The sequence below is a fragment of the Protopterus annectens genome, chromosome 7.part0 (genome assembly GCF_019279795.1).
Source record: "Protopterus annectens isolate FY-2018-M chromosome 7.part0, PAN1.0, whole genome shotgun sequence".
Lineage (NCBI taxonomy): Eukaryota > Metazoa > Chordata > Ceratodontiformes > Protopteridae > Protopterus > Protopterus annectens.
This window is the reverse complement of record NC_056739.1, coordinates 124,555,735-124,573,104: the sequence shown is the minus strand read 5'-3', so window position 1 is coordinate 124,573,104 and position 17,370 is coordinate 124,555,735. Positions and strand designations below refer to the sequence as shown.

The following is a 17,370-nucleotide window of genomic DNA, read 5'->3' as shown; positions in this document are numbered from 1 at the left end:
TCAGCCTGGTGAGTGGGATGTCAGTGTGTCTGGCAATAGAGTCACCTATTACAGGTGTATTAGGCGTGTTGTTTAGCCTTAAGGGCTGTGACTGTGTGGCACACTGACTTTGTGAACTATGTGATACGTGGGTATTGTTGTGGGGTAGCGGTTGCTTGGATGTCTGCTTTGGAGGTCTCTGCTGCTTGGGCAGATTTTTATTTAGAGCCTCCGAGTATGTTTTTGTGTGTTTATGTGTTTGGTTTTCTGTTGCAATAGGTCTATGTGAGACTGGATTTGTGGTGTGTGTGTGGTTACCTTCTCCTTCTGACGGACTGCACCAGTATTGGGTTGAGAGAGTTCAGCCTCCAGTTTGGCTATATAGTTGCATCTCTCACATATATTTGAGCTTGTTGGGAAGAGGAGAGGGTGGTCTGTGTACATAAGGCAGTTGTAACATTGCCTCAAGATTCCCAGATTCACCAGCTGGACTGGAGAGTAAACCCAAAACTGACTTTTGGACATGCCAAAATAGTATAAGGAACTACTTTTTTGACTGATCTAAAAGGACCAATAGGGAGCCAAGTACTTAAAGGGAGTATAAGAGGGTGTAGTGCTTTAGTTTACTAGTGCTTACTTATAAGATTACTTATACGCGCAACTGCAGGGATTTAGAATGAAAATAGAGTGCTTACTTTGAGATTTAGAACAATTCTAAGGGAAAAAGTGAAGAGCAGACTTTGTGGAGCCAGGAATAGTTTAAACCCGTTTAAGCGGCGCTGCCCGATGCTAAATGCAGATTCTAAAGCAGGGAAACTGAAAGAGATAGGAACTGACCCAGAGCGGCCAATAAGCTACTAGTTTCAGGGCTGAGACCACTCCTCCAGGGACAGATAGGCTGCTCAAAGCTCCCCACTCTCACTGGTGAACAGAGAAGCTTCCTCCTATCCAAGTAAGGATATGGGCAACACAGGAAACTATACCACAGTTCGGAATTCAGCAAAACCTGAAATCTGGATTATTCTAGTTCAGCAAAAGCGGGAAAATAATTTTTTTTTTGTTTTTTCAGGAAACAGCAGAAAAACACACAGAAAACACTGTAAATGCTATAAACAGGCTAGCGCACTTTAGTGTGTAGCCTACAACAGTTATACAATACAAAAATGACTTAAATTGATATAAAACAAGTGCAAAAACTGTAAAAAGCAGAAGGCAAATGCAATTTAAACTTTTTAAAGCACAGATCAGTAGAAATTCACTTTTCAGGCGGGAAAAGACAGTCGTAGCAAAAAAAAAAAAAAGAGAAAAAAAATACTTAAATCTGGAAAAGTCTCTCTTGGGTCTCTCTGTTGCCTGTATCACTCTGCTGGACACTACGATGAGCTGTGCGGAGTTGTATACTGGTGCAAAACCACGCAAATGCGGGTTTTAAAGCAGGGAAACTGAAAGAGATAGGAATTGACCCAAAACAGCCAATAAGCTACTAGTTTCAGGGCTGTGACCACTCCTCCAGGGACAGATAGGCTGCTCAGAGCTCCCCACTCTCACTGGTGAACACAGATGCTTCCTCCTATCCAAGTAGGATATGGGCAACACAGGAAACTATACCACAGTCCGGAATTCAGCAAAACCTGAAATCGGGACTAATCTAGTTCAGCAAAGGCGGGAAAAGAGAATTTTTTTTTGTGTGTGTTTAATTCAATTGAGAGCACAGTAGCCTACAGATACAAGGTTATGCTGTTTTTCCACCTGATAAATTGTTAAGAAATTACTTACAGCTTCACAGCAGTTCTTGGTCAATTTTGATTGTTTTTCTTAAACACAAACTTGTCTTTGCCTGGGTCTTGGCTCATTAACAGCAGTACAAAATAACTCCCAGCCCACACTCTTTTCCCCCTCCCCCTTCCCTGTTTATTACCTTAAGCCAATCCCAAAGTTAATAAATATTACCTGCGGCAGGCAACATTTTAGATTTTACACAGCCCAACTGGGTCTGAAGCACTAACAGCTCCCTTCCAATCAATATCTTAGAAAACCTTTACCATTAAAAAGAGTACTTCCGTGGAAAACTGCTCAAGAAAGCTTAATGCTTTACGTGTGAGCTCTTGAATGCTAAATGTCTTACCTGGGCATAAAAGTGAAATTTACTCTCATAGCCATAAAACTATAAAACATAACAAACGCAACTCATTAGACAAACTGCTATAAAAAGGAGGAGAGGAACCTAATAGAAAGTAAGAAAGAACCTACTTTTAGCTCCAGTGCACTCACAGTATACACAGACCCTTACTACCTCGTGGCCTGGTTTGGCCCTGCTCCGCTCACCCTCACTGTGCTTGGGCTTGCTCCACACCTCCACCCTACCCCAAATTCCACCCGCCCCCAGTGGTGCTAAATATACAGTGCTACAAGCACACACCCTCTTTCTTCAATCAGCTATATCCAAGTCATCAACAGGCTCTTCAGTACTTAACCTTTCTATCCTATCTTAAAAAGTTTAAACTGGGGACAAGTCAACCTCAATAATCCCAATGTTACTTGGAATGAAACCACTTAAAATACTACCACTGTACTCTCTGCTACCCTTTCTGCTTGTCCCATATCTTCTTACTGCCTATGAATATAATACATTCCCAGGTTTCCACTACCCAAAAGGCCAAAGCTCCACACAAGCTTGAACACAATACAGCCCCTCTCAAACTCCTTACTTACTAGGTATCAGCATCCCATTAGAACAAGATATGCCAACCCTAAAACCAAAAGATACCAAAGTCTATTAATTAAAATCTGGAAGCTCACAATCAGATTACAGTGCAACTTTACAATGGATGGATATATCCACCCAAATCCTGGCGCCCATCCTCATCCACTGGCTCTAGGTCCTTTACTAACTGTCCCACTACTAGAAAAATCTTAGACAAACCCCCAAACTCACTCCTGATCAGCCACCTAAATATCAGAAGTGTAAACCATAAGATTCAACACCTACATGCCCTCTTAGATGCTCTGTCCACAGACATACTATGTCTAACTGAAGCCTGGCTAAAACCTTCTAATCAGATAAAGAAGTTATACCACCAGGCTATAACATCCTAAGGCTTGATTGAACCAATAGAAAGGGAGGTGGGGCAGCTGTTCTGTACAAATCCATACTTGCAGTGTCCAATAATGCCCTGCAAACATCCCCATTTGACAATGCTGAAATTCTTATCACCAAGCTCCACATTAATAAGAACAAATGTATAAATCTCATCTGTGTGTATATTCCCCAAGCAATAACATAAATACCCTTGAAGATATCCTACATTGGTTATCCGGCAATTTCCCCCAAAAAAACATTGTACTTGGGGACTTCAACATAGACTGGAACACGTGTTCCTCAGAACTCCCTACTCACCACATAAACCTTTATGGATTTCCACAGGTCATATCCTCCCCCACTAGGATAGGTAAATCCAACAATAAAGCAAGTATTCTGGATTGGATTCTTGTTAACACCCATCCCCTCAAATACAAGAGTGGGACTCTGCCTGATGATGCAAGTGATCACCTCCTCACCTATTTAATCAGGAAATAAGCCAATATTCACAACCAGTCCATTTTTTAAACAATAAGGAACAATAAGAATTTCAACTCCACAAATTTCCAAAATGAACTCAAATCTTGCAATTGGTCAGTTCTGAAACAATTACCACTTGAAGAAGCAGTAAATTACTTTAATACCAAATTCCTATCCATCCTTGACACCCATGCACCAGCACGGACTATTAGAACCAAAACAAAAGTTGCGCCTTGGCTCTCAAAAGAACAGGCATAAAATGCTACTTAGAAATAGGGCTTGGGACACTTCGAGGACCACAAAAAAACCCAGAGATCAACTTAGATACAGACAGCTAAGAAATGAAACAAAAAATCCACCACATTAGACAAGAAAAACTATTACTGCCATCTACAAAAAAAACATCAAAACATGCTACACAAGTTTTGGGTAGGTTTAAACAAACTCCTTAGTCCAGGACAGTCCTCCACTCTTACACCCTTGGTTCTAACCAACCCCCCCCCCCAGCAGAAATTGCCAATAGCTTTAACAGCTTCTTTACAACAACCATCCAGAACTTAGCTAAACAATTATCCCTTGGATGTCCATATTCTCCAGCCACTACACACTGCTCCCAACCCCCCTTTAACTTCAAGCCAGTTTGAACATCTCTGGTCTGAAAATTACTTAAATAAAGCCTACCACCTTGTCGGCTGATCTCCTCCCTGCAGAATATCTACAAAAAGCTGCAGATGCCATAGCATACCCAATTAGTATCCTGATCAACAGAACTATAACTGAAGCATCCATTCCCTCCGTCTGGAAGATATCCCATGTCATCCCACTCCATAAAGGGGGCAAGCTCTACTGAACTTTCAAAATATAGACCCATTGCTATTCTGTCACCCTTGGCTAAAATTATGGAAAAATGCATCCACAATCAACTCCTGAACTATCTTATCCATAATAATCTTCTAGCCAACACCCAGCATGGCTTTAGACCATTCCATAGTACAACCTCAGCCCTCCTATCCTTCTGTAACATCACTAACCAACACCGAAACAATAAAACTTTCCTTTGCCATCTTTCTCGATCTTTCAAAACAGTTTGATATGGTAAATCACCAAATACTCAAACACTAATACATTTCCCTAGAGGACCAGGTCATCCAATGGTTTCAGTCATATCTCAGTGGTAGACAACAGGCTGTCCTATGGCAGAGAAAACCATCCACCTTTTTACCCATCACCCTCGGAGTACCCCAAGGCTCCATACTAGGCCCACTATTATTTTCCATTTTCAATGATTTGTATAAGGTCATCCCAAATGCAACATGCATTCAATAAGCGGATGACTCCACTTTAGTATGCTCCAATACTTCACCTACAGAGTTGCAGATTCTATCCCAAAATAGTTTTAACACAGTTGAAAATTGGCTCCTTAACCGTCGTCTCATGTTAAATCCTAATAAAACCAAACTGCTGCTTTTCTCCCCCACTCACATGTCTGTCCCTATAACCTTTACATTAAAATCCAACAATGGCACCATTATTTCCCCAGATTCCTCAACCAGACTGTTAGGAGTTATAACCTTAACTTTGATCTGCATATCAATAAAACTATTAAAACAGTTAATAAAACACTTGGCTCACTATATAGCATCAAGCCCTTCCTAACGCCATTAGCCAGAACAATAATTGCTCATACACATCTATTCTCCACCCTCCTCAATGCTTCCCCTCTATTTACAAAACTCAGCAAAACTGACCTTAATAAACTTTCTAGCAGCTACAATCAAATTGCTAGATTTGCTACCGATGCAGCCTACAGAACTCATCACTGTCATAACCTAAATCTACTAGGATGGCTTGAACTGCCTAACCTATTTCAGGTTAACCAACTAATAGTTGCACACAAGATCCTGTACCAACCAGATAATACACCCGTACTTAAAAACCTCATCACCCCCTACAGTGACCTTAGCGCACTTGGTTCATCTGAAAGACTAGTAGTTCAAACTCTCAAATCCAACACAGCCAGTAAATCTCTATTTGCTAACTCTGCTGGCAAAACTTGGAATTCTCTTCCTGCTAATTTTACATCTGAACTCTCTCTACCGCAATTCAAGAAAAGTCTGATTCAGTACTTTAAAACACGATGGATATGTCCTTGTCCTAATCCAGACTAACTCTAACCATCACTCGTGTAAACATGGAGGATTTCTGCCTACACTTTGTTTCTTAACTTATAAATCCTATGATCTCTTTGGATCTACTACCAGGTTAGCCTACTAGGCATTCAATACCCTATCATTCATAAAAAGGCTGTCTAGAATTTTCCATCCGAGTAAAAATGTAATAATTTGTCTGTTTTTGTGTTTGTTTACATCTGTGTAAAAATCCTTATTTACGTTTTAAACTGTAAAAATGTAACTGTTTTTTTAATGTCTTTTTGTAGCTTTTCTCCCTGGGCCTCTGCTGAAATTGGACATGTATCCAGCTGGACTATCCTGGTAAACAAATTTAAATTAAATAAATAAATAAATAAATAAATAAATAAATAAATAAATAAAATCTCACATTTCTATAAAAAATGTCCCTCTTTGGGCATCTGAAATTGCGGCAATCCTACAACCAGATGACACGACAGACAGCTAACCCAGTTACTCATATTTCTGGAATAGGCTGCCTGAGCCTAATAAGCAGAGTACATCCCCAACAATCTTTAAAACTAATCTGGAGGACTGGGTGGGTGACTGCAAATTTTCATTAGAGTATGTGGAGAAAGTCTGAAAATCTACTTATTGGTGGATTGTAGGTCTTCCATCAGTGTTGGGTGATGTAGCTGAGCTTCTCATTGGTCTCTTCTGGTCATTAAGTTTGTAAGAATCAATGAGCCTCTAAGATAATCACTTTTGTTTGCTATACAGACAACTACAAACATAGACTTCAATTCCTATTTTGTCTGGTATGAAATATAAAAGTACCACCATCTCAACCATATTAATTGTGGCATTACTTCTAAGGGAAGAAAGGGAATTCGGATATGTCCTAGTCCTCTATGGGCCTCCACAACATCCAGTTGTTCAACGGGGAATGAATTACTATACGCAAAAAGTCTGCAGTTCTAAACAGGTCTCACCACTGTCATGTGGCACCATATGAGAGAATTAAAAAGGATGATAAACCGCTTTCTGGGCCACCTGGCTCTTCCATGAAGACTATGACTAAAGGATGTGTGGAAGTATCCAAGGAAGCCCCTACTTTTGCAGTTTGATAACCAGGAAGTGAGCTGGTTCCCTAACCCTTTTTGGTCACAACCTGGGTATAGTCTACTAAAAAAAAAAAAAAAAAAGACTTACGGTATTGTTAAAAACAAATTATACAATATAAAAAATCAATACAATGCAAATAAAAATTGATTGAAATGTACAAGTATATGTTGCTAGTCTCTTAGTAATATATTTACACAAAAATAGAGTGGCTGGGTAACCAAAATAAAGTAGTGTACTTAGTGAGAGTTAGAATTATATTTTCAGTATATACAACAATATGTTTTGATTTATACAAATTACTACATGTTGTATAATGTTAAGAATTGTAATCAGTGTAAAAAAGCAGGTATACTCTGATTTTGAAGACACTGATTAATTTGTTTTTTGAATAAACCCAGAGTTTTAGAATCTCCTTTGCATGCAGAGGATCTACATGACTGCCAAGACTTACAAAAAAGTGCAATACTACCGAGTTCCAGTCAGCATTATGAGAAAAAAAGTACCTGGTTATATCACTGTGGCATCACAAACTGACAACTGTCCCTCCAGACTGCAGCAGCAAAATGACATGTGTAATACAAGTGCCGCAAACTCAAGAATATAAAATAGAAACAGACATAGCTCTCAACCTTTCATCCCCAAAATGAGGAACACTAGCCTTCATAACGTGGAGCAAATGGACAAAATGTTTAACACCTACTAATAGCTTACTAGCAAGTTCAACTAGGAAGGTCATAGGATGGACAAAATATGCTGGTTTAACTTATAAAAAAATCTTTAAATTAATTAATATAATTTACTTCTATTTACCATGGGTATCAGTTAAAAAAAATGTGTGACAGGCCCTTTCAATGTAGAACTTTGAGGAACATGAACTTTTTAAGACCCCAAATGAGGTACATTCCTCATAATGTGGGACAATTTGAGAGGTATAGCAACAGATGTTATCAGAGCTTCCTTCTAGGTGTAAGCCATCCATGCACAGGTGGCAACACCACATTACTTAAGCCTTACCAGGACTACATACACTGACAATAGCCATTGACACAAGCGCAGTGGTTTCCACGGATTCTGACAGTCCGAATTCAAACAGGCCAAGCACTCTCGAGCTTCCAAAAGTAAGAATAAACAGTTCACCATTTGTAAAAGTGTTGCTTTGTTGTTGTCATCTGCCATATCAAGACCGTTGTAATAAACTGTAAACACCAACTGCACCAATTTCTGCCACAGAGAAGGCTTTGAGCTCATAAACAGCCCCTAACAAGTGGCTCTAGTGCCATCACAACACGAATGGTGCGAGTGTTGTTGTTGGGTAGCATACGCACAGCAACGATATAGTCTTTAGAGCACTAGTAAGTGACAGGAGCACAAGAAAAATCAAACAGCAGTTTGTAACAACAACCACAAAATGGGGTAACTACCCCAAACGCACATTCACCACTGGTGCATACAGAGCCTTGCAGTGCCCGTATCGCCTTCCAGTGCCAGCTGCCTGACAACCAACAACAACACAGCCCCTACACAATGCAGAGCCCTGACCTTGACGACTTTGTTGAGCCAGTCATTCTAACGGCACAGCACAACCAGCATAACGTTCATGATGTCATATAAGAAAACTCTCTCATAAGACTAAGCAAACAAGTAGACATCCAGGTCATTACCACGGCACTGCTGCTTTTTATGTATTCAAGCCGCTAGCTGCGTTTTAGGGCATATCTGTTTACTTTTCATTCGCGATCCTTAATTACATCACTCACTAGGCAGAGTAGTTTAACACCCTTAAGTGATATATATGCCTCTTCAGGGAAACGGGGTTAGGCAGAGAGGACCGTTATTTACTAACTTGCACAATAATGGTGTTGAGAGGTCCACACTTCGGGGATGACAAAAACACTGCTCTCTATTCCCCAGCTCTGTCAGCGCTTACCTGGATAGGTGCTTCAGGATCTGTTTCTTAATGATCCCCGCCATCTCTCTCTTCAAACTGAAAACAACTCCCGACTTTCAAATGGCTCCTAAAGTTCTCCGTAAAGGTACAGTTTCGTCACCGTATCACTGGCACCATATCCATCCAACAAAACACACAACACCACTGACAGCCTGTAAAGGACTAAAGGATCCTCATCTCCTCAGCTATGGGAGCTCTCACTCACTGCCAAGTTCCGCCTCTTGTTAAACGGTAACCAATCAAACAACGCTACGTAAAGATGGCGGGGTTAGGTTGTCTCTAGGAGTGTTGTCACTGGAGCAGCGTTTACTAGTTACGGGGGTGTTGCACTTTGTGGTGGGCGTCTGTAAATTGTTTCGTTTCTTTCTTACGAAACGCAGCTGGATCTCTTTGCCATCTGGTAGTGGTAATGCAGTTCCCCCAACAGAAAAAGAGTAGTGCACCTGCCAACTTCGTTGCGAAAGAACCAGGGATAAAAGTTAAACGTAATGAGGGAGGCATCCCTCTCAAGTGTACCTTATTCCTCATTTTGAGACAAAAAATCTGCGTTCCTCGGTTTTACATTGAAAGGGTTTTCATACACAGCTCTTAACGAATCAGGGGCAAATCTGAACAGAAACAGGGACGAGTACAGAAATCACAAGGACACTTAAAATAGCAGTACTATTAATTTGAAACACTGGCAAAACAGAATATGAATTGATATCCATTTTCCGAAGTGAAGAAAGTCTGTAACTGTTGTCATTGTTTATTAAGTGCAAAGCCCACTATTTTATCCAATAGTCACCATCTTTAGGAGGGATTAAAAGGGAATGAGGTAAATTTGAGTGTAAATCAGGGACAGTTGAAAGTTATGCTGCCATACCATTACTGTTAAGATTTTTGTAACTGATATCCATGTTAAATAATACTGAATCGTATTAATTTATACAAATAATAAAGTGACATTTTAACCACCATATTAAGTATTCCACGTTTTGCCCATTTGTTCCACATCAAGACGGTGGTGTTACACATTTTGGTGACGGAAGGATGAGAGCTGTGTGAGGGACAAAGGCACAACATCTGGGACACAAGTGTACATTATTATGAGGATTTAAAAAACCGCAGCTCGCAGCGCCATATTAAAACAGTCTGTCACAAATTCAGTGTTAATTGTGTTAACTGATATCCATGGTAAATAATACTGAATCATATTAAGTCATGTATAAAACTTTTTATAAGTACAAAGATCGATGCAGTTGTACCCAGAAGAAACAAGCAAAGGGCATAATACAAAAAACAATTCTACTAGTGGAACTTTACTATCAACAGAACTACACTGAAAAGACCAACTTGCTACCAGGAATAACACAAGAACAAGTCCTGAAAGTGCTATCAAAAGTGAAAAATACTGTATCAATGGGTCTGACAGTATCGCAAGATGAATTTCAAGTAGCATGAAGCACTATTCAGCCATACCCCTAACAACACTGTTCAACGTTAGCCTCCATATTAGTTTTGTACCTCCAAGTGAATGGAGAACAGCAACAAATTTTTCCCTATGTAAAGAAGGACCTTCCACGGAGCCAGGTAATTGCAGTCCGACAAACCACATATGCAAAGCCATGGAAAGAATTATCTTGGAATTAATCAACAGTGACATAAAGAATCTCCAAACACTTAAGGAATTTCAAACTGGATATGACAAAGGCAGGTCGTGTTTTGACTTTTTTGAAAAAGTCACCAAAGCAACGGATGAAGATAGAAATGGTACACACCTCTTACCTTGACCTGGCCAAGGCTTTCGACACAATCCTCCACTCAGACATAGTAGAAAAGCTTAGTAAACTAGGAATACACGCCTTTTTCACTTACTGGATTGCTAGTTGACTCACATGTAGGGTACAAGTGATCAAAACTAGGGGAAGCTACCTCCACAAAAAAAAAAAAACAGTTACTAGGAAAGTCCTCCAGGGTTCAGTGCTGGTACCTCTCCTGTTTGGCATCTACTTCTCAAAAGAAGTAAAAGCCAATACCAAAAGTCTCTGGCAAGTTTGCAGAGAACTGCAAGCTAGAAGCAATGATTGAATCCCCCAAAGGACTCAGCCATCCTACAGGAAGACATGTCCCAAACAAATAACTGGTACTGGAAACATGGACTAAAGCTAATTGTCAAAAAGTGCATTATCACCTCCTTTGAAACGTTGACTACACTGGGGAATTACCACATTGACAATACACCCCTAATAGTTAACCCTTCAGGATTTGAGAAGTTATGTGGACAGTGACCTAACCTTTGACCAACATGTGCCCACTGTGGTAAAGACATTCTAAATTGTGCAGCTTATAAACAAGGAATTGCTTCTAAATACAGGGATGTCATTGCTCCCCTTTAATAATCCCTCATTAGGCCAATTACTGAGTATAATTGCCCCTTTTATCATGTATCTGTACAGACACATACCACAGAGATACCTTATAAAAAGGATACAAAGCCTAACAATATGTCTTATGTGGACCTCCTCAAAGCCTTATCACTATATTTGGTCTCTTACAGACTGCTAAGAAGTGACCTATTTCTAACATACAGGGTACCCTCTGACCCATTACTGATTGACTTACTTCACATCTGCAAGTTAAATGCTGTCAGAAATACTCAATCCAGGGACCTTAACCTCTTCTGCAATGTTAACAGAACAGTTTAGCGGGACAGGAATAACACTCAGAGGATACTACTGCCCTGGAACAGACTCCCCATCCAAGTAAAACAAAGCTATCTCTGACCACATTCAAACATATCTTGGCTCAATGGATGGGGAATAGGAAATTTATCCCAGGCCTCCTCCTGTGTTGCTAATATACAGAGGCAGCTCCTAAAAGCTTTATCTTAATGCATGAGCCCCCTCCAAATATCTAAGCTTTGATCTAGTAATTACCGCTAGAGTAATATATGAATGCAGATCTTAGAAAAGATTAGGTGAATCTAAACTCCAGCTGGACAGGTTAACTTTAATCACCAAATGGGATAACTGGCTAGGCTTAACCCACATGGGACGTTAGCTTAGTACCAACCTATGAATCTCTAAAGTAATACATTTCAGCCATCATCTAAGCTTCCAAGCTGACATTGTTTGTAAGTGTTCCACATTTTGTTTATTTGAGCCACATTATGAGGCAAGAGGTTGACAGCTATTAGTATTAGTGTAATTTACTTACAAAGTTAAGAGAACAACATGCGTTGCATCAACGTGCATTTTTGAAGAATAAGAATTATGAAACACTGATGTACAGCATTACTTTACTGTAATCCTCCGTGATTAACCAGAAAGTCAAAACATTTATGAGTGACAGAACCAAAATAAGAGGTAAAATCAGAGTCAGCTGAGAGCTATGATTTGACATATAGAATCAGTCATACACAGTCATCTTAGTTATTGTGTTTATGTTCCCTTGGAAATCGTCTTACCTTTATACCAAAAGCTAGTACCCCCCCCTCCCACATACACACACATTTAAAAGGAGTTTGCTGACATCTTTTTCTTTGCCCCCCCCCCCAACAACAACCTTTCAAAAACATTAAAATGTTTTCATGGATGTTTATGCACTGGAAGCACAAGATAAGAATCAGTTTGGGATGTGCAGCAGACCAGTCACCGTGGATGTATTTTACCAATAGCTTCTGAAAAAAAAATTAAAAATGTATGTGACCCTTTCGCACATTGCTTTCTTGCCTTAAATCACTCAGTCAAATGCCTTTAAACAAAATCTCCACATAAAGCCACATTCTTTCATAAAGGTTCCCTCATCTTTTTCTGGATTTCTCCAGGTGAATATTGGTTAATGGAGTACACATTCTTGTTGACTTGCCAAAGGTAATTTTAGTAAGTCCCAGCTCTCCAGAACAGTTTTGCTGAAAACCACATTCAGTAAACCTAAAACAAAGCCTGTTTTATAGGGGGGGCAATGTCCCCTGCACCCCCATGCACGGGGGAACCCTAATCCCTTATATTAACTCCATAATCACATACCAGTTGCAAAAAGCTAAAGTCAGTTTCACTGGGCCTAAGTTTCCAGTGAAACCGTTTTGGAGGCTTGAGACTCATACAAATTACATTTATAGAGCAGCCATGTTTCCATGAGGCATTACTATGGTATACAGAGGCCACCTTTCTTAGTCAGACTTCACTGTAGAAGAGACACCTATAGAAGCATATCTCACCAGTTTTCAGGTAGGTGCTTTTCTACCCTCACAAATCAGAATCACATTTTATTGGCTAAGTATACACGGATACAAGGAATATGGCTCCAGTTTCAGTGACTCTCCAAGCATTAATTACATAAATCAGAATATAGATGAATAACCACAAGAAACACGACCAAATATAAAATAAAACCAACTATGATAAGACTGGGATTGACTATTTGGATGTGAGAGTGGATATAATTGACGAATAGTTAAAATCTAGGATCCACAGAAAAAGCACATGTAGTAATTCTTACCTTTTTTACACTAACACGCACCCATGGAAACAGAAGAAAAGTATTGTGAAAGGTCAGATGGTCAGGGCAGCTAGGATGACCTCACAAAGAAGTGACCTCTTGAACAAAATTGAATTTATCTCAAAATTATTTATGGAAAGGGGATACTCTGTCGGTTTAATTGAAGTGGTAGTTCCAGAAGTCACTGAGGGGTGGGGTGTCAAATATATGCCCTTACTAGGTGAAACAAAGCAGACCTTTTCACGAAATACTAGGGATGATGAGCAACACTTTTCAAGGGCCTTAGTGATTGAATACAACTATGCTTCACAAAGGATTAAGAATTTGGTTAAAAAATGGTAAAATGTAAAACAGACATTGTACAAAAAATAGGTGAGACCCCCAGGTTTGTCTTTAAGATGGGTACAAACTTGAAAAAAGTGTATGAAAAAAATTGGAATGAGATGAATTATCAGAGAGAGAATGGAACTAGAAAATGTGGTAGCTGTAGATACTGTAAATACATCTTCGATAAGGAACAAACAATTTTGGGGCAACGTTAAGAGTGTAATACATTTTAAAAGGGGTAAGTGTACGACCAAGGGTATAGTGTACCTGGCTCTATGTAAGGACTGCCCTAGTTTTTATGTGGGCAAATCTGAAAGAGCACTGGGAAAGCATATTTATGAGCATATTTACAGTATTAAGAAGAAAAACTTGAATAACGCCCTCTACAAACATCTTTCTGTGCAGCCCACACACACAGGGTTTTTATTTGGGATCTTGGAGCAGGTACTTATAGACCCGGGGGGGGTGATTGGGAGAATTGGTGTAGCTGTAGGTAAACCTATTGGCAAGTCAAATTGAATGCCACGACCCCCCCCCCCCCAAGCTTTAAATGACCACATTTCTATTAAGTCATACCTTATAAAGAAAGCTAGTAAATTATAGAGCTGGGATATATTGTGAGTGTATATTTACACAAAAGCATTGTTTTAATATTGTTCTTTATACTGATTCTTACTTTATTGTTTCTACAAGATTTTATCTGAATTATGTGGAGCTATCTGAATATGATTTGACTTGACTTTATTGTTAACTATACAGTTTTTTTAGATAATGTATCTTTAAGACAGTTTGGCACCTTTTTAAGGAATAGGGTATTTAAATGATTGTGGTTGTTCTTGCTTTTATTCACTTGATAAAGCCATGCATTGTAGCAGGGCAAAAGCGCTTGTGTTGATTTGTTACATTTAATAAATGATTGTGTCAGTGAGCCAGTCTTGGCGTGCCCGAACCGCTTGGTTTTATGAATTACATAAATGTCATACATACAACTATTAAGAACAAAACAAATATCATACATGCAACTATTAGACAAAAAAGTAAATATACATATACATACAAGGTGCAAAGTGCAACTCAGTGCAAGGAATACTGAAATAAACTCTGAAAGAAACAAGTATTAACAATATGTAAACAATACTGCAGAATCCGCGGAGGCTTAGGAAAAAGAATACCCCAACGTAATAAGCTGAGTTAATCGTTTATGAACTTGATGGCCTGTGAAAAAAAAACTGTTCTTATATCTGCTTGTTTTGGTGCGTACTAATCTATAACACCCGGCTGATGGTAATAGTTCAAAGAGATGGTGGCCTGGATGTGAAGGGTCAGTGATGATCTTCCCTGCCATTTTCATGACTCTGGAATAGTACAGGTCTTGTAAGGATGGCAAACTAGCACCAATGATATTTTCGGCAATCCTGACTATTCAGTGTAACCTATTTTTGTCATGATTAGACAGAGATCCAAACCACACTGTTATGGGTGAGCTGAGAACAGACTCAATGACTGTTGTACAGAACTGAATCAACAGTTCCTCTGGGAATTGGAACTTCCTCAGCTGTCACAGAAAGTACATTCACTGTTGTGCCTTTTTTATGATGGACCTAACATTGGTCTCCCACTTCAAATCCCAGGAGATTATAGATCCCAAAAACTTGAAGCATTCCACAACTGACACAGCAGTATTAAATATAGAGAGGGGGATAATATTGTAGTACCACTCCTAAAGTCATGATGTAAAGTCCTAAATGGCAATGATGTATTTGCATGTGGACAAGCCATAGCCGAGACAGCTGCCGCATGTGCTAACTGTGGATTTGCCAGATTTAAACATCAGTATAGCATACATGCTCCATCCCACACCATCAGATGTTTGCTGAGGTCTGGAATCCTACGAATGAACAGGGATGAAACTACTGATACTGACAAAATCTCAAGATCCATTACACTAGAACTTCAAATGTCGATTCCTACATCTATATGCATACTATGGCACTTGACTTTTTTTTAGTATGATGTTATAGTTTATGACTTGCATTTCTGTGTGGGACAAGCCCTTCTGCAGCTTTTACATTCTTGTTGCTTTAATGATTCTTTTTTAACACTTTTATTGAATTATTACTTAAGGCATTGGCAACATACAGTTATACAAAAGGAAATAGACCATATTAATACGTTTCTAGTGACAAACATTATACATCACATATGTTGCTTTTTTCATATATCTTTAATCCAACATTACATAAATTGCTCATTTCTTGCCTCCCCTTAAATTTCACTCTTCCTCCAAAACATTTTTCTGCATGTGTTGTTCTCACAATTTCCATTTTTTCTACGTAATTTCCTTCTACCATTTTTTAAATATCCCACTTCCAGTTATTTTATCTCTGTTAGAATACCCAATACTTCAAATATAGTTGGTTTAGACTTTGATTTTCCATTTTCTAGTAATTGCTTTTTTTGGCAGCCACCAGAATTAAACATAGCAAGGCCTTACTATGTCTAGATAATTCAGATCTTGTATCCCAGCTTAAAAATAATAATAATTTACTTAGTTACACCAATTTGCTCGCCCAATATTTCTGACAGAGTACTCTGTATAGAATTTTTGAAACCTGCCAACTCGTTACACTCCCAAAACATACATTCCTAATAAACCCTTTTTCCGCATCACACGCTACCATTTGCCATCTACCTGAAGAAAAATTCTCTGGAGCCTGCTTGTGGTACAAAAATACCTGTTGAAACACTTCCAAGCAAAAATTCTGAATCTTTCAAACTTTGCTGTATACTTGGGAGCCATATATTATGTCCTCACATTGCTTGCTTGAGAATTGCTTATCCAATCTCTCTTCCCAAACTTTTCAAACCTCCTCTGATTGATTCCTATAGTTATCGTGCAATATTTTATATGTCCTACTAATTATACCTTTTTTACCAGCAGCTTCTGATCTAGATTCCACTAAAAACTCTACCAGAGCAGGTCTTTCACTTACAATTCCCCTATCCCTTTCTCTTTGCCTGTACTCTGATATCAATCTCTGATAGGGAAGGCAGTCTCTAGCCTGCAGTCCAAATGTTGTCTTGAATTCTATTACTTTTCCATCTTTAGTTATTTGCTCCCAGTACCTTGGTTCCTTTGCCAGTTTTCTGTAGTAAATTCCAGCCCCCTCTTGCCTACTGTCTGTACCCCTGATTGCAGTCATCCCTATCGGCAGAATCTCCTTTCTCCACTCTCATGTTGGCTTAGTCCTTAAAATACTTTCTGCTACTTTATGAATATCATACTGTAAATGGCTGATGTTATTCTCCTCAAGGATCTGCATCCAAAATCCCACTTTCTCATTATTTCTAGAATCTCCCTGCCATTTCACCACCATCCATTTCCATTTTGAATTATAGCTTTCTGCACGTGTTACATTATATGAGCCTTTACTGTGTAGCTCTAAGATATCTCTTTAAATCAGGTAATGCTAAACCACCTCGTTCCATTGGAAGGATACTCTTATCCTCCTTGACTCTTGCCATCTTTCCCTTACAGATAAACTTCTTCAACTCTTTATTATTATCCACAACTTCTCCTCCAGTTGATAAAAATATGCCTGAGCTATATATAAAACTAAAGGTACTAAAAACATTTTCAGTGCTTGTATCTTTTTATCCATAAACAATAAATAAGGACTTTAAGTTTCTGTGAGGCCATTTTTTGCTTGGGCTAAAGGAAAGTCTCTCTGTTGATCAGTGGCAGTGAAAAACATTGAGCAGCCTGCCTGCCCCTGTGGGAGTGGTTACTGACTTGAAACTGTAGTTTTATTGGCCATTTT

The 17,370-nt window shown here is 39.1% G+C and overlaps 1 protein-coding gene across 1 annotated transcript in view; it reads right to left on the bottom strand.

Annotated features, from left to right (window-relative positions):
* Positions 1 to 8,907, bottom strand: part of UHRF1BP1 (UHRF1 binding protein 1) — a 1,147,688-nt gene extending 1,138,781 nt beyond the window's left edge. Inside the window, exon 1 of the mRNA XM_044076560.1 lies at positions 8,720 to 8,907. Coding sequence (XP_043932495.1) covers positions 8,720 to 8,763 — 44 coding nt within the window. The 5' untranslated portion in view covers positions 8,764 to 8,907. The remainder of the gene's footprint in view (positions 1 to 8,719) is intronic.
* Between the last annotated feature and the right edge of the window lie 8,463 nt (positions 8,908 to 17,370).